At 36.0% G+C, this 19,408-nt stretch overlaps 1 protein-coding gene across 2 annotated transcripts in view; it reads right to left on the bottom strand.

Annotated features, from left to right (window-relative positions):
- Positions 1-18,963, bottom strand: part of SEPTIN7 (septin 7) — a 60,022-nt gene extending 41,059 nt beyond the window's left edge. For both annotated transcript variants that reach the window (XM_012571676.5, XM_030265180.3), the window contains exon 1: positions 18,833-18,963. In XM_012571676.5, coding sequence (XP_012427130.2) covers positions 18,833-18,842 — 10 coding nt within the window. In that variant the 5' untranslated portion in view covers positions 18,843-18,963. The remainder of the gene's footprint in view (positions 1-18,832) is intronic.
- Between the last annotated feature and the right edge of the window lie 445 nt (positions 18,964-19,408).

Genomic DNA, 19,408 nt, shown 5'->3' with positions numbered 1-19,408 from the left:
CTGTTTTATGCTAAGCACCCTGACATTTATTGAATTAAGATGAACAAGCTTGAAAATTTTACCAATGAGAAGTTTGCAACACTTGGCAGAGTAATCTATCAATAAAATGCAATCAGAACTTCTTTGGCTAATTCAATCTAGCTTACACCCTGCATGTTAAACATGTCATGTGCTTTTATGGTTTCTCAGAGTTTTTACACATAAAAATCCCCCAGACTTCTAAAGCTTGTACTAGACTCCTTATTTCCTTATATCCTTTCAAAGAAATTAGCCTCACCTAACAGAAAATACAAACTACTTCCTCCATACAAAAAAAGTCAAACTGCAAAATTTGCATAAGAAATTGTACTACACCTAAGACTTTACTACTACACCTAAGGCCACACTTACACTTTTACTGGAAATAGCTATGCCCAGAAAAATTGCCCTCATTTGTAAGCAGCTATTATGGGCTTAACTGCAAATATAGACTTACAAAAAGGTTTATAAATTCTATTATTGCTCATGTTATTCCACAACTGACAAAACTAAGCGTGGTTTTCTAGACACCAGTGGCCTTCCCTTCCTCCCAGGCAGTTAGCACAGGTTCCTTTTTCAGCCCTCCTGACTTTCTCTTTCTGGATGAAAGTCTCAAGGCAGATGGACTGAACTCTAATCAGCAAACTGACCCTATTACCTGTAATCCTCGACAGGACCTTCTGATTTAATATTTTTTCTGAAAGAAATCGAGTTCACTTGCTGCCAGGCTGCCCCATGATATGAATGAAAGCCCAGTAAATGGGAACAACTGGGAGATCTACTTAAAAGATGAATTTAAATCTCAGCTAAAACTGAATTGTACATGCAACCATCTAGCACACAAGCAAGACTTGCTAGCCACTAACACTTGAGCTAACTAATTGTCCAACTAACACTAAAAGTTGAATAATCTTATTTATATTCTCCTCCAGGGAGACAAAGTCATACAATTCTACAAAAAAAAAAAAAAGTGCAGTAACAGTGTCTAATTACCTGACATTTCTAGTCTTCAGCACCTTTTTAAATACATGAAAAGTCATCAAGAGGTAGTAGAATAGAAGGGATCTGAGAACAGGCAGCTTGACCACTGTGACATCCATCCACAAGGAATAACAAGTATTCTGGTACCAGACAAAAGGTATAGGGAGAAAACAGCTCCAATACTCCATACAAACATCTATAATCCTCAATTGGGTGATCAGAGCAGTAATTTTAAAACTGAATGCAGAATACTTCCACAGTCTCAAGGAGCTGTTTTGCATGACCACTGTTGCTGGCCTTAGTGATTTCAAAGTTTTTTTTGTAGATAAAGTATCTAATTATAGGGGCATTATTTATATACAATCCAGAAAGGAAACAAACCTCCCTTCTTCCCTTTTCCTCAAAACTTTAGGGTCTGTCTTCCCACATCCAGAATTGGGAGTGAGGAAGTAAGCTTTATTCAACCAAACAGGAACACACCCAAAACAGTTTTTTCCTTATATTATATTTCATATATATGTGTATTAATGCTTTTGACTCCAGCTTCCTTACATGGAGCCTTGCTGTTGCTGTTTACTTTTTTCCCCTACAAGTGCAGAAGCATTGTTTCATCTACAGCAGAACAGCATTTTTCAGTCTTCAACCCCTCAGACAGCCTAAAGCAGCCAATACTGAGTTAAATGATACTTTATTGACCCCATCAAAACACAGTGCTAGTCTGCCAACCAAAGCAGCAGCATTCACACAAAATAGCAGAGATGCTCTCCCTTCCAGAGCCAAAACTGAGAACTCTAATATTAGTGCCTTAGAATATAACTACTAGGAGCACCCCATTGACTCTGCTATTAGGGAGGGATGAGAAATTAGTTCTATTCCATTCTACTAATGAATCCCATTCAAGAAAATAAACCTTAAATAGTCTACGTAAAATTATGCAATTTTTGCAACCACACTTCTCCCCTCAGAGATTTCGTAACCCACTGAATACATTTCATTTACAATTCTAACATCGGTCTATTGACCCAGGCAACAATATGCTGCAGAACATGGTTAGGCTATTTTGAGTAGTATTTCGGCAAGTATACATGAATGTCTTAAAAGAAACTGAATTTAGTACCTCTGGATCTTAAAATTCTGAAAAAGAAGGATGACAGAGTATATAGCAAACATACTCCTACATGAAATGCTTCATTATATAACAGATCTCAAGAAACTTCATAATAAACAACATATTTGAGCACCCTTTTGCATACAAGTTTTATATAAAAGTAAATATATCAGTACTACTGAAAAAATAAAACTAAAAAAATCCACAACATTGCAGCTTTTAAGTCATCTATCTTTTTAACTTGCTTCTTTCCATAACCACTGTTGGAGCTAGAGCATAGGAGAAACACTGTTTTAAAACTCCAGTGCATTTAACTGAGAAGGATCAACATTAGACAGCTACTACATTTTGTATATCTTGAAACAAGAAGCACCAAGAAAAACATGTCTGTGACAAGGCATAAAGCTTTTTTAATTCATCCTATTCAGAGCATACACAATAGTACGTGGTTTTGATTTATGGTCAACACTGACTGCTAATTAGCAGGATTAGAAGAGATATTAAAAAGCCTGTTCTGAAAGACAAGCTAGAGTAGTTTCGACAAGCTTGAGTAGATAAATTATCAACATAGTATAAGTCATAGTCATTATGCATAAACTCAAATATGCCCAAGAGCAAATGGAGACATGCTGAAAAAAATCCTAAAAACCACCCAAAAGCCTTTCAAAAACAGCATTACACAACAACTTATATAAGCAAGTAAAAAAGGGAAAGTTTTACTGCATTTTAGCAAAACTTTTACTTTACATTAAAAAGGTTACCAACAAAATATTCAAAATTTTCTTTGCTACTTTGTTAGACTCTTAAAAAACAAGCAAAACACAGAACCATGATTTCCACATCCAGATCTTGTTTATTAAAAAAAAAAAATCCAGATCCTGCTCTCAAGGCCTCTATAATTAAATGAGATTGGGATTACATGTCTCAAGAGAGCTAATGAGGGCAAAGAGCTTCAGAATAGCTTCCAGACATTCTTTTGCATTCTTCTCAGCCATCTGTAGTTTTAGACAGACTTCAGATTCAAGTACCCTTTGAAAGCAGTAAACTGAATCAATCTCGGTGAGTTACAAGCCAAGAAGTGAGAAAACCCTTCAGAACGGCAGCAGCCAGCACATCCACAGAATGACCATGAGCCAATGGATCACTACATCTGTGCAAGAAAATTCTGCACTTCTTTTTACAGTGCCTGTTTGGAAGACATGAATCACACGAGTCAGATGAAGAGTCACTTTTGAGTATTACTGCATGGATTTAGTGGTACTTGATGACAGAAAGGGAAGGATAAAACACATCTAAGGCTTCAACAGCTACACCCACCAGCTCGCATGTAACAAAAGCAGCAAAAACGGCTTCTGATAAAAGAGGTAGAGAGAATTCATGTTTTCAAAAATTCCCCATGATACAATATTCAGAGCATTTCCAAAAAGATTAAGTAGAATATAGGGAATTGCATTAATTCTGCACAGTGCCTATGCACAATATCCCAGGCACACCTGACTGAAGATGGGTCACAAGCCTCCCCTTACAAATCTGCTTTATAACAACTATTAAGTGGCAACTCATTCATCCTAATCTTTTAGGGAAACATGGAACATACTACCTCTACTTCACATAATTTTGTGATTCTGAAGTGATCTCATCTCAAAGTTTGATGAAAAAATGCTGTGGTATTCAGCAGATTCAAGATAAGAGAAATCCTTGTGGGGCATGGGGTACCATCTGACAACCTCTTGTGGCATATTGCCAGAGGCTGAACAAAAATTCACCTGTTAGCAAATTCAGCCAAAGAAGAAGGTTCTCCATGAGCCACAGCTCTCTGCTGTTCCCACCCACCTTATCACCAGCCAGTCACATGGTTTCCAGTTCTTCAGCAGTCCCCAGTGCTAAATATGAATCACAGGATTCAAACCAAGAGAACAGCACACAGCAGGTATATCTGTCCCAGTCACATTTTTTCACCTTTTTATCCATGGAAATTCAATTACTAATTATCTTTGCAAATAAAAATTTACATCTCAACACAAAGAACAATACAAGAAGCTTCCTTTGTCTCCTGTTTTCACCTTCCCCTTTGGTACTTTCCCACCTTCACACCCAGTATATCAAGTCCTCACTTACTCCAAGAATAGGTCAAAGAACCACAGCTTTTGCTTGCTGCTAGAAGCAGATAACTCTGAAGCTATACATATGTTTTGATATATGCAGTCACTTTGTCAGAATATGTGGAAAAAGCTAAAAATGGTTTTTGAACAGTAAGTAATAAAAAGCCTTCCAGAAAAGGTTCAAAGTGCATCAACAAAAAAGCTGCAGCCAGAAACATCAGAAACAAGTGCACTACAATTTACTGGGCATGAAAGACTGAGAAATAGATTCAATAGTACTGTTATGACACAGCAGCTTGAACTAAACAGGCAGAAAGGCATGCAAAAGATAGCCTTTGATCTTCCATTCTCAGAAGCATAAACATTTTCAACATACAATTTAACCAAGAAGTCACATGTGAATATCTACAGAAACAAAAACAGTCTTTCTAGCTGTCTTAGTCTTAGCTGGAAAATAAAAATTCCTCAGTTTTTAAGGTTTATTTTTAATAATTATTTTAATGACACTTCATTTAAAAGCTTCTCACTGTATCAAGAAAACCCAACTGAGTTTACATCTTTTTGCAACTCCATGTAGCGGAATTTACCATAGAACCTCATCTACAAAGAGGCTTTATACAAAGACCAAAAAATGCACGTAAGCAAATTGAGGCTGCAGATTACTACAAGTAGAGAAACTGCACATTTATGCTTCTTTGTAATAAATAGGCAACATTAACTGAGTTGTCCATGTCACTCAGATAATACTATTCATATATGTGACAGCAATATCTGATATGAAAAACCCCGGGTGTTTTAACAGGATAGATATTTTATGGGGAAATATACGGCAATTACTGCCAATCTAAATTTGGCTTATACACCCACCTCTCTAAAAGACACCACAATCTGCATTATTTCTGTGTCAAAGTTGATCTGTTATCTTTCTGTTGAGTTAAAAGTGCTAAGGGACTCTCTCCTCTTACCCAAGAAGAGCCAACTTCAAGCGTCATCTGAAGTGCATGGTTAGGTTTATTACAACAGTACATTTGGGTTTTTTGCATGAACAAAAAAGAGCAGCTTAAGATGTGACACTTCTCCAGGATGTGACTCTTCACTTTACTTGCAAAGGTGTAGCAAGCAATTCTCCAGCAGCTGGAGAATTAGGAAGCAGTATCCTGCTCTATGTTAAAACCCTACAAATAACAACATGAAAAAAGCAAAGCAAAAAAAATCCCATCACTCCATTCATGTTCGGATATGGGCACTTTCTCAAGAAAAAGCACGATCCATACAAGTATTCTGTAAGGCACAAACATGAAGAGCACATAGAAGTTACGAAAAGTCTCCCCAAAACCATCAAATGCAGTAAGAAGAGAACCATCTTTACTGAGGCTAGAGCTGTAACCTGAGTATTTATTTTTGCATTTAGCAAGTTGAGGAGATCCTTAGTGTGATATATCTACATCAAACCACTAAGAAATATACAAACAAGTAAAAAACACAGTATGCTTAGTGAAATAGTGAACCATGGCTACTGGGCTTTTTTTAAAATATTATTATTATTTCATTGTAATAATTTACTTATTTAAATAATAATCACATTCAACATGTGTTAAAAATAATTTTTTTAAGCTGATAGCAGGAGTTTCAAGGAAACTGTTAAGTACACATATCGACAAACACAGCCTTATTTGAGTAAGCAGAAGTTCTCTGTATCTGCCAGCGGTTCATCTTGTAGTAACAGGGAAGCCTTTGTCTCCCTGCTTTTCAGTAACACAAAAAAAAAAAAAATCCAAGAAAAGATGCAATAATATGCCAGTTCTAAGACGCTAGAAGAATAAGATAATCAACTATGGATTTAGTCACTAACTGCATTATCTTTTCTGTAGTAGTTTATTAAAAAGACAAACACCAAGAAAGATCTTCACAATCTGCATATTCAAATTAGTGTAATTCAAATAAGAACTGTCATTTTATGCCATTTAATCAAATGCTAGTTTCTATTCATTTCCATCTATTTTGAGGCAACTCAATTTCATCTTTGGCTAAAATATTTTCACTTTCTCATTAACCCGATACTGTGAGTGGCCTAACTTCACCTGATTAGCAACTGCAAAGCATATCAGGACACAAATTTAACCACAGACTGATTCTAAAAGGTATCAGATTCACAAAGACTTCAGAGTCCTATCAACATCTTATATCTTCCTGAGCTCTACTTCTGGTTGAAATGGTATAAAAGCATTTTTGCAGTTCAGCCTTTTTTGAGCCAAAAAAACCCACCTCAATGGTAAAATGACAAAGCTGAATGGCAAAGATACCTTTGCAGCATCTCATCCGTATGATGCATCTCTATATGACAATGCTGTCTCTGGAAAGGCTTGGACTACTGAGTCGTTAAATCATTTTGACAGAAACATTTGTCAAGTAATTTTAATAATCAGACTAGAGAGCCTACATTTCACCACAAGTTCAAGAAGGCAACTGACACCGGACTACTATCATCAAGTGTGACTCCAAAATGGGACTGTGCTTATTTTATCCAGTCTAGCATCCTCCTCCTGAGAGAGGACAAAAGCAGATGTTCAATAGAAACCACATGAAAGTGCCTTGAACAGTGGTTGGACCAGGTGACTTCTGAGAGATTCCATCCAAACAAACTATTCCATAATTCTGTAAAAAAGCATGCAAGCAAACAGTGGTGCTCCCATGAAATATCACGTACCTCCCAAAGTTTATGGTGCTAGTTGACAGTAATCTTTATTTTGACCTCTTTACAACATGTGTTTTTGAAAAGTTATAAATAGTAAACAAAAAATTATCAACAGCCAGGCCCACACACTATTAAACTCAACATTTGTTTCTCATAAACCAAAGGCGTGGACTTCAGCAAGGCACAAACTTCAAGCACAAAATGGCTGCTTAACATTTATTTACAGGAGGGCTATTTCGAAGCCTTTTAAAAGAGCTCTATAGATGAAGAGTCAAAAAACTGCAGGAGGCAAAAAACTGGAGACCTCTTCATCATCTCTACACGAGAGATGTTTTCTCCAAATTAGTGACATGATTTCACTTACTGTCACTATGATGATCCTCCTTCTGATTTCCTGCTTACCCTGCTGTCTGTATCTTTGCCTGGTCTTAGTCAGCCACTCAACACCATTTAATAGGCACTAGAAATACAATTAGAGCACTCTACACTGTGCCCTAAAAGCAAATTACTTCTTATAAATTAAGTTTATTTATAGAAAAAAGACCAAATAGAAAACTTCAGATGAGTGCCAAAACAGGGAACAAGAATGAATATATACATATAAACACACAATGCCTAGAAGTTTGTTGATTACATAGCACAGTAGCTGCCTTGAATGGTAGGTCTCAACTCCTTTCTAATTAGACAGGTATATAAAAATGTTATGCAACTAGTTGTAGAATAAATACATTTACTGTTATTTAAAGCAGAAGCTGTTTTTGAGTACAACCTCGAACCATCCAAGTATCTGCAAAGCTCATAAAATACTTCCTCCGAGTCACTTTTACTTTATTCAGCTCTCTGAATGCTTGCCATTTGACATAAATCAACCACAGCAGATACATTCACAGTCAAAAATGTGGACACTGTCCTAAGTTCAAACCACAGCCAAACAGCATATAAAAATCACATTCTTTTACTTATTGTAGACTGAAAGAGCTGTGATAATTCAAGCCAAACTGTTTCAATTTGACAAATATTTAAAGCTAAAATCTGACCCAATCATCCAGGTCTCAACTAATTTCTCTGCATTCAATCACTAAAAAGTCATAAAATGACTTCACTGTTAAATAACAGTGGCTAAAAGGATCAAATTGTACAGATCAAGAACAGTATTTCAGAAATACAGCATGTTTTTCTTCTTAAGAATATGGATTCGGTTTTTTAACCGCTAGACAGTGTTAGTCTATTAAGTGGATTAGTAAGCACCGTGCATTATTGGATTAAGGTCTACCTGTACTAAAGCAGGAGTGGGGGTATTGCAAAATCACTGACAGAAGACATTGTCCTGCAGTGGTAATTGGTTTAGTTTTTTTTAATTTTCAGTTACTCAGAAAGAAATAGGAGACAAGATATAGCCTTGAAATAATAATTCAAATAAAAATTTTATTTACTCTAAGATAGTAATAGAATAAAAATTGAAAAATTCCAGCACAACTTTACAGAATAAGCAAATATAAAATGCTGTTTTTATTGATACAGTAACCTACATATAATAGGAATTTTGACAGAGCAACTAAGATCATACTCTTCAAGGTTTGACTTGGCTGGAGTTTCACTCAAGTTAATCAGTGTCTCACAAATGCTGCCATGGAACATAAGGTGGGGTGTGGGATAAGTGGTTTCTTTTATTCTGCTCAAACCAACCACTGCACCAGTTCCCTCACAGGCTTCAGAATACATGGAAACAAGGTGGCTGTAATTCTGTTTGAAGCTACTTTTTTCTGCATCAGAAGATTCATACTAACAAGGTTACCTCCAGCTTTTTCAGAGCTGGGAGTTTCATACACTGGACCTATATGAAAAGATTATATGATTTCTTTTCATAACTACCATTGCTGAGAGCACTGAAGAACGGTTAGTCATTAACCTGTGCAAACATCAAAAAGATTTTTACATTCCCCAAGTTTTTGGTACGAAGTCTGGAGATGCAAGATTAGAATCTGGTGACCAAAATGTTCAGAAGGGACATCCCCTTAAAAATAATTACAATGAACTTGAACATTACTTTATGTTGCTAGCCTATCAAGCAAAGCACCATCACACTTCATCCAAGAGCCAAGAAAACTTGTCTTCAGGTCCTTAAAAATCCCCTTGTGTTATTTTTGTTATTCAGTCCTACGTGAAGAGAGGGTATTTTTATTGCAGGGTATTACATTAATTGCTCAAAGGCTTCTTTGACAGACTGTGCCAAAGTCATGTAAGGCATTTTCTTGGATGACAAAAGGAAAACAAACCAAATAATCTTCATCAATGTCAGATGAAAATAGCTAATAAGGAAAACAGCAGAGCAAAAAATAACCAGAAACTGACAATAAACTGTCTCCATCCATCAAACCAGGGAAGAACAGATGGCAAAAGAGAATTGTTGACTTTCGAGACAAAGAAGTAGCATCTCAGAAAACCTACAGCTCCCTTTATACTCTGCAGCGTGGGACAGAAACTTCAACAATATCTTGTCATCAGAAAAATCATGTAGACGTGAAGGCAAATTAATGGATCACAGTTTAGCACAGAGAAAATAAATGTTTTACAGATTTACATCGTAGGGCCCAAGGAGATAGTTATAGATGAGTTATCAACCAGCTCTTTACCAGATTATTACATCACAGGTGAACCACTCATATCTTTCATGAGCCAAATCGGAATATTCCTGAGATTCCTCCCTATCATACTTGTGAATACAACACATAATATTTCTGTCTTGAAAGACAAGACGACACAGGCAATGTGCATGAAGGCAAGAACAACCGATGGGAGTGTGCCGTGAATGCCCTTTGTTACTCCATGCTATTTGATCAGACCAAGCATCAGCAACTGCTTATCTGATAATTATATACTTCAGCAGTAGCTTGTTTCACAGTTGTTCAGTTTAACACAATGCTCATGATCCTGTACTGAAAAGTGTTTCACAGACATCCAACAACTTCTTTCCACTTCAGACCACTGAATTACTATTTTTTCACTATGTGAGCAACAGAAAACAGACCCACGATTCTGGCTTTGCCCATGAATTTAAAATTCAACATAAAATGACCTCAGACTGCTATTTTAAAAGGCACCGCTGCTTGCAGTTTGAGATGTCATCTGGGAATGCTCCAGATTCTTTTCGAAAACACAAGCTGTCACCTTATACAGAAAGCAACATCACTTCACATACCTCAAGCAGTAAAACAGCATAGCCAGATGCTGTTAGAACTGACACTTGATGTTTTTATCCAGCCCACATTTACCTGTGTCCTTCCATTGCATTGCTTCTCACTCCACAGAAGGCTGAGTTTAACCCCCTCGAATCACAGGCCTTTTCTGCCCTTCTGATGAAGCCTCTGCCCTGTGAAACACTTTTGTTTAGCCTTCACAGGAGAAGTTTCATGAGAAGGACCAGAATGATGTACTTTGCGTTAACTCTGACAGACATATGGTTGCAGTCTGAAGATATCAGCGCAATTCTGGCTTAAGGTTTCATCTGTGACCAAAACCAAACTTTCACTGATAAAAAGCTAAAAGTGACTGTGAAATTAGGAAACCAGGACCCTCAAAAAAACCTCTCACTTCAAGTTTAACAGAGGGAAGGAACTATATCAAATGGCATTACAAACTTAACATAGTTTAAATCAACACCAACAGAAAATTAGCACTAGTCCAAGATAGAGTGTAAGAGCTCTCAAATTTGTGCTTTTGGTAAACTACCTACAGAGAAAAATCATGATGAAAGTAAAGGATGACAAGAACTCAAACAGAAAAAAGTAATTTGATTAAACAGCTTCAGGGGCCTTTCTCCCCTCCAGCAACTGATAAATCTAAATAGTCTGCCTTAAGTATTGCATTATGGTAAAAATTAATGGAAAATACCATCAGATAAACCATAAGAAGTGATAAAAATATTATTAGAAGATGCTCGTTCTCTTTAATAAGAAAAATTCAAGACAAGAGTATGGTGTAAACTCCCATTTATCAGTAAATGTGCTTAGAACCTCAACAGAACAATATCCAAAACCCAAAATGAAGCAGTTGCATACTGGAAAAGGAAGAAAAACTAACCGTTTCAAATGGATTGACAAGGAAGATCTGAATTGACTGTTGTAAAATCAGCCAGAGGGAAAACAATCATATTGAATCACATTTAATGGGTCACATGGGCTTTACTGGATATTTAGATCACAAATACTCCATCCAAAAATATCACTTCGGTTACAATATTAACCTATTCCTTTAAAAAGTTGTCAGCATTTCTTGATACAGCAGGCAAGACTAATATTTTCAGCCAAAAAGAAATGAGAAGCAGTTTTAAATTCATCCTGCATATTATCTATACAAAAAACTGCCTCCTACTTTGAATCTCACTCTGGGCTTGTAGCAATGATGGTGTCAAAAACCAGTGCTGCAGTATAGTTTCACCTGATTATCCAGAGCTAAAGAACTGGAAACAGTATAATTTGACTTTTAACACGTCACTGCTTACAAGATGTGCAAGATTTAGTTCACACTCTGCTCATGCACGCGACAGCTCAGGACAGACAATCTGTTGAGTAGCATCAAAACAAGCGTTACCACCTGATAATCAATTTACGAAATAAAACATCCATTAGTTTGGTACCTTCTCTAAGATGCTTTCAAGTTCGCACAATACTAATTATCCTTATTCTAAAATCAAAAGACCAGACACGTTAATTTCAGTTAAATTGTGACCTAAAACCCTGTCATCAATTTGAACAAGGACGAGGTTCAAATGCTGATCTCACCATAATGAACAAGCTTACTACAAAAAAATAAGTATCACCTTATCAAAAATCAAAAAAATAGTGTATTTGTGTGCATGTGCACACATATTTCAATGTGTAAAATCAGCAAACACCTTTTTATTTAGAAATAAAACAAAAACTGGTAAGGTAGGAGAAGAAAAAACACCTGGAAAAAATATTTGTGTAGTTAGGAATACAGCAAAGATGGCCTGAAGACAGCTAGTACTATGGCAAGATTGATTATGCTGGGAGCCACCAGAAAAATCCTCAAAGCTTCAGAAGTGAAGATGACACCTACAGTGCAGAGCACAGTCTCTCATTAGATGGTTTTTATGAAATTTCCTGAATTAATCTATTAGAGATCCAGGGAAATAATTCACAGCATTTGTTATGAGATTGACAAGAAAACAATATACGGAATAGAAAAAAAATTTGTAACAGAATCATCACTTTAAAAAAAAAAAGTCATTTAGATTACAGGCAGATTTTTGCCAAATTATGGGTTCACATCCACACACTTGGAAATACAAGTCTCTTTCCATAAAAAAATTGCCAGTAAACAAAGAAATTTAATAGATAAATTAGGATCTGACCAAAATATGAGAAACAGATCAGTTACATTTATAATCACCAAAACTTTACAAAAATATTTTCTTTTTTTTCACAGTAATATTTTAATATACCAATACTTGGTACTTAAGGTTAGTTGTCAGAACTCAAGTCATGTAACAGCAAGCATCCAATAAGAAGTACCTTACTGTAGTTGGCTTTCACATAATCTACTCAAGAAGCTTTGCATCCAAACACTTAATAAGAAAACAAAAATCCAAAGGCTCTTTAGAAGTTATCCAGTAAGCACCACAATTCCAATTAATGCTGTAATTGCAAACAATTAAAAAATGAGAATTGAAGATCAATCCTATTAAATGCCAACTTTAGTTCTGTTCAGTAGAACCTTTAACCTACTGCACAGAGAGGAAAATGTTTAAAATGGGTTTAACGAAAATTAAGATTAATTTTTTTTTTTCCATTGAGTGATTAAAAGCCACTCTGCTATAAGCAACTTGTGATATTTGAAAAGCTATGGTTTCTAGATAAGCTCAAATAGGTAGATTAACTGGATTTCCCTGACAATAAGTTTCAACAGTAACCCACTGTAAAAAGTTTCTCTTTTCCATCAGGTTGTAGACTTTGTGCAGGTTTCTTTTCCCAGCAATAGAAAAAACAAACAGCAGAATATTACAAAAGAGGCAAGAGCAGCCTCAGTATGTTGCTAACTGTAGTTCACTGCATTACAAAAGAAAGAGGAGGGGGGAAAATGTGAAAAAAATCCATCCATAAGCCAACAAAAACGTATAAGAGGAGATTTTCTCCTGAAGCCAAGTACTCACATGAATATGTCCTTCAATGTCCCATCTGAAAGTAACTCACTGGAAAATCATGCAGGCCAGTAAACTCACGGTTAAACTGCTGATCTTTCACATCTTGGAGACACTTATTTCTTCATTAAAAATTTTCAGAGTTCAACTATTCATCCATCTCAAAATTTTTTTATCAATCTCTTTCCACAAAAAGGAGTGACAAATGACTGATGAGGTATTACTCCAAAACAGAGATTAGTCCAGAGAACCATGTCATCTGTGGGCATACACTGACTTCATTCTGAGTTCCACCAGTTTCCAATTTTCTTTGGTTTCACCTCTGCCAGTTCTCCTACATTCAACCTATTTTGCTTCAGCATCCACAGCAGGTATGTGTCAAAGTATTCAGCCATCAATTCCTATACTTTGTAGGCATCATCAGTGGAATACAATAAATTACTTCTTTAAAGAATTCTGTAACCTGAAAAACAACCTTATCTATATCTATACTTCATGGAAACCTCATGAACAGAATCCCTGTAACTTAATTTCATTTTTTATCTATTTTTCTAAAGGATCTATTTCCGTTATACTGCAACAGTTGAACCCAGACTTCAACATTTCCTTGGAGAAGAAGTACCTTGAGAACTGGAAAACTGCTAATGCATCCACAGCTGCACCAGGCAGTTGCGATGCAAGCAGCCCAAAACAGGCTGCAGCCAAAGACATCCAATAGCACAGGGCAGCTTTCAGAGGATAAGAGAATTAGAGGAATTCAGGTATTCTGAAAAAAGGAACTTACAGGGGAATGGGGTCAGGACATCTGCAAGAAACCTTGCTCATTTTTTCCATCACGTGCTGTTTCTTTGTAAAAACAAGAAGGCTCTACTCCAGTCCTGTAAACGGGACTGTACTCCCCTGACTGTACGCACAAGGCACTGCACACTCGGCAATGGAGCACAGGATCCTAAGCAGCCAAGTAATGAAGGTCACACCAAAGGCCAAACACCCACTCAGACAGTGGTAGAGACATGACTGAAACCTTAACTAGGAGCATTTCAAATCACAGCAGAGCAACAAGAATTGCCAACATCCCAAAACTCTTCCTACTTAGCTGTACTGCCCACACACAGGTTACTTTTCATTTAATTATTCTTCCTACCCTGTGATAAATTATTTTGTTTCTGGCATTAAAATTGACAGCAAGTAAAGACAAAGTATCTGTGAGTAGCTAAGTGTCTTAGTACCATTGGTTGGTTTGATAAATAAATTGCTTCAGAAAGGGAACAAGGGGGTAATTCTTATCAGGACATGATCCATCACCAGAAGATACAAGTATTAAACCAATCCAAGCTTTCTTCAGTGAACAATAAAGGCATTTTAAAATCAGGGTGTGCTGCTTCTTTAACGTAACTTCAAGTCTTGCAAAATACAGTCCTTTTCTTTGCATCCATGCCAAAAAACCATGTTTAAACCAAACCCTTTGAGTGTGCATATAATTACAAATGAAGGACTCCAACAATATTGCATGGCATTTTCTTCCCAGCTGTAATCTACAGGTGATCTACAAGGCTAAAGGAACAATTTGGAAACAAAACAGGCAATTTACTATGGGAGAGGTTTCAAAACAGCTTCCAAAGTCAAAGCTACCAAACAGTTGCTCAAGAACTAGGAACTGCATAGAAAGGTCCTGTGGAAAGCCACTCAACTGTAAGTGTTCTGTACTTTGGAAATCAGATGACTTAAAAAATCCCCCAAACTTAAAAGTCCAACTTCTAATGTGGCACATGAAGCCTGAACAATTTGAAATAACACATCTCTAGGAAAAGTCATCACAAATACATGTTCTTAAGTACATAAGGTCTATAGGAGAAAGGAATTTTTAACAATTATGACTTTGCATATACTTGGGTGTTGGTTCAAATCCCATTAATGGTGTCGTTTCAGTACAAGAACAACAAAAGAGGGATTTCCTGACTCAGTGTTTAGGAGGAAGACCCACTGAAAAATAACTATTTGTGCCACACCTCACATACACTAAAGCAAAAACACACACCCACTACTTAAGCAAGTGTAATTATATTAACAAATAGACAGAACTACAATTCCACAATTAAGACTGTCTTTAATTGTGAGTTAGTAACCACAGTGGTATTACTTTTGGAAGTTTTCTTTTCTTAAGCATCTGACTTAAACATGTACTTTCCTCCAAAAAACCCATTCAATAGAGAAATACAGAGAATACTCGTTGGATTTCAGACAGACTAAATATTTATGTCGGGTTCTCAAGTGTTTCAACAACTATCTTATACTTGAAGAGATGACACAAGATTATGAAGGAAGCAGGCTACTAAGGCAAACTTGACATTTTTTCCACTGCTGAGCTTTAATGCTTCAAATGTAGAATCAGCTGCTTTAAACCTCTACTTAAATGTCTTACATTGAAAGCAACAAGAATGGAGCTCAGTTAAATGTATATTTCTGCTCACTTTGTCATATCCTCAGAGAAGGTTCTTCTGAGTTTTTATTCTGCAAAACCAACTTGTTGCAAAAGTAGCATGATGAAAACTACTGCTTAGCTTTTGATATGAAATAGGCTCATCAAGATTAAAGACAAATCAATGAAAACTGATTAATAAGGAAAAGAAAGGGTTGTGTCAGTCTTCAATTTCTCAAGAAAAGTTTATAAACACTAACAAAAGAACCAATACAATTTAGAGAAAAGAAACAGAGATAGAAATGTCAAAATGTTTATTATGGCTAAATATTATAGAGTAACACCAGTTTCTATTAAGGTTTACTTTTCAGTGATTCTTAAAACACTTGATAAAAAAAGGTATTTTGACATCCTTTTTTTATACTTGTATGTGTGTAGTTCATAATCACTTCACCCATTAGTTATATTTAATGTAAATACCCTAACACCCGGAAATCATCAACTATACTTCACAGAAAAGAGCTCGCTAACATTAAAAGCCTCAAATACATCCGTCCTACCAAGTCCTGACTCAAAAGAGCAAGTTACAGGACAGAAAACTGTCCACATGGGTCCAAAGCAATGCCACAAACCAACTTAGCTCAGGAGGAGAAAACCTGCTCCAGAAACCATTCTCTAGGCTATTCAACAACTACTCAGCCTTATGCATGCCCAGATTTAAAAACCCATTCTCCAACTTCACTGGCACAAAGAAGAGCAGGAAGCCATCACACACTGCTATGGCCATCATTCCAGGGCAATGACAATAACTGGGGAAATATGCATTTTATGTACTCACATTTGCACCTTAGGCACAGGAAACGTTCTGCAAAACTAAACTACTTCCCTTCAAGAATTCTTACTGGAAACATCAGATCTATTTGGTACTGTACTTACTACTTGCTCAGTCACAAAAATCTTACACTGTAAAACTGAAAACAGAATTGTTCTACAGAAGTAGAAACACACACAATAGTACAACCGTATTGGCAAATTCTCCCCCAGTACTGCTCTAGTGACTTTTCATACTATACATTCTAAGGACAAAAAAGCCAGATATAACACCATGAACATCTATTAAGTTTAACTCATATTTCCAGACTAAACGTACAACAGGAAAATAGTTTCTATACAAATGCATTAGCTGCAATATCAAACCTCATGGACACCTGAAAATGGCTGGACACAGATCCCAGATATGATTTCTTTGTTGTACCTGTTTAGCAACCACAAGCATTGTTTTTCTCTTTTTGCCTTTCAGAACAAATGGGTAACACACTGAGTACCTCCAAATAAAGCAGAGCCAGAAGATCAGTAGTTGTGCAATCTGCAGTAAAAGGTAGCCATGCACACATGACTCTTAGTAGTAGAAAGAGCAAGAGACTATTTTAGATAATCTCCAAGAGATAATACATCCAGTATTCTTATTTTTCCAGCACTGACCATACACACATAAACATTACATTCTAGTTAAACATTACCAAGAAGATTATAGATAATTCCATTTACTATTACAGATTTGTATCATTATGTCAGCTAAAGACTTCAAACCAAGTTAAGAGTACACTACCTCACAGGATGAATACAGCCACAAATAATTACAATCCTAACTATCTACTTGCAGATTACATTACAGTGTTTACCAACACAAGTGATCACTAATACACAAACTATTTCACCTTCATATTTAAAAACAAACACTTTTTTTAGGGCACACTATCACCAGGCACTTAACTTTTAAACAAAATAACTTCTCTACCCCACCCCTCCCCAAATGCTCCCAGAGTACTAAAAGATCAGCCATCATTTTGTTTAAACACTCACTTTCAAGTATCTGATTTCTGTACTTGGGGGTCAAAAGAAGAGAATTAGTGGCATTTTTAATTTAGGAAAATATTGCCACCTCTCCTAATAAGCTTCCAGAGAGTGGCACAAATTTCCATATAAACAAATGAAGTCTTAGTAGTAAGCACAAAAATATTAAAACTAGCCAACATCTCATTTTCAATCTAATTTTGGACTAATTTTTATTCTTGAGGGTCTTCCATCTTCTACAGTTTTCCTAAATGTATTTGCTTTAAGCTATACTACAGGAAAACAAGAGGACATTGATGTAATTTTGCAGACATTCTCCACTACTATCACATCCCTACATCTACCACTTATGAGTTTCATCCCTTCCTCCTTTTTATTGCCTGTAGATAACAGAAAATCAAATTTTACTCTAAATAGTTTTGTACTAAATAATTAATTATGTACTTGGATGCTAGACTATAAAGGAACCTGTCATCAAGTTCAAAAGAAAAAAGCAACCCTCAAATTTTAAAATTCTAGCTCACTTTTGTAATCAAAAGAAAAATATATATGATCTATACAATGAGTTTGCACCAATTTGCCCTTGATTTCCAACTGTCACTAATATGATTATGTTACATGCACATAAAGTCTGCTCAAGAAATCCATTGTGTCAATGACAGAGCACTATCAGCTAGCCAAACTACAAAAGATAGAATTAGATAACAAAGTGACAGATGGTTATTATAAAACACTTTCTAAACTTCTAAACTATTATTATTATGATGATGCTGATTAGCATGCCAAAGCAGGGTAACATATCCAGTAGCATCAGTCACACACAAATGTACCCAACTTTACTAAGTCTACTACCATAAAAGTACTCAAAAGAACAAGAAAAAGAAAGAAATGAGATTCCCTAGAAGGAAAGATGACAAATTTGGGTCATCACTGAAGCCTAAATGAACTGTTCTGAATGGTATTATTCATTCAAACTAACAATAATTTCGCATTTACTGTAGTCCATAGGGAACAAATTGTTTATATTTGGTTTTCTTTACAACCACACAGACTAGAAAGGTTTGTTTAAATTAAAGCTTTGATTTTGTAACATAGTTTTGTGGCCACAGAAGTGCAGGATAGACAGGATCCCACCGCCTGGTTATAAACAGGGTTTGCCGTGTTGCACTCAACCATAAAAACAGTTCTTTTTTATTCAAATGAAAATCCAGTTCAAATTACTTGAGTCATACTTGTAAGTAGCATTTTACACCAGATCCACACCAAACTGTTTTCCTAATACTGTACGAACCATACAGTTCTCATCATTTATTAATCTCCTCATTAACTTGCAGACCAGAAATGTTCTTTTTAACCAACCTGTATTTATCATTCTAGCAGGGGAAGATCCATGTTTTTTCCTGAGATCATGCAAAACATATAACCATCACAGATTTTAAGAACTACATCAAAATATTTCTAACTATCAACACTCAAAACAAATAAAGGAACTTACCTACTACCATGAGCGTGAACTCAAATCCTCTCTTAACAGACTTTCGGTAAACTTGATTTGGAAGATTTGCAAACCCCACATATCCTTCAAGGTTCTTCTGTTGCTAATGCAAGAGATATTTAGAAAAAATAAAGTTAAAAGGAAAGCAAGTAATTTCTTAATTGGCTTGTATTCTTAGTTATTGAAATGTTAACTTCATTTTCACATTTGTAGAAACATGCAATCTACCCAACCTATCTACATTCAAGACAGTATAATAAACTGCAGCAAAAAATACAAAAAAAAAATTTTTTGATTGGATGGCCAAAAAACTGGCGCAGAAACTCAAGTATAATAGGAGCATTTTGGGCAGGTGCAATTGCCATATTATGACTGTTTGTATAAACACAACAGTGAGCACGTGCAGAATTACAATATAATCAGCTTGGTACCAATGCCCATTTGAAACACAGGCCAGCAGTATGAATGCATCTTTCCTGTACTTCCAAGTCATGGTAGTACTGCCTCAATATTGCCTCAACATGATGGGAACCAACTTGACACCTCTGCTTCTATGTCACTCAGCTGGAGGCCTTC

This window comes from Taeniopygia guttata, chromosome 2 (genome assembly GCF_048771995.1).
Source record: "Taeniopygia guttata chromosome 2, bTaeGut7.mat, whole genome shotgun sequence".
Lineage (NCBI taxonomy): Eukaryota > Metazoa > Chordata > Aves > Passeriformes > Estrildidae > Taeniopygia > Taeniopygia guttata.
Note: the sequence above shows the minus strand (reverse complement) of the source record. Positions and strands in the feature narration are given on the sequence as shown.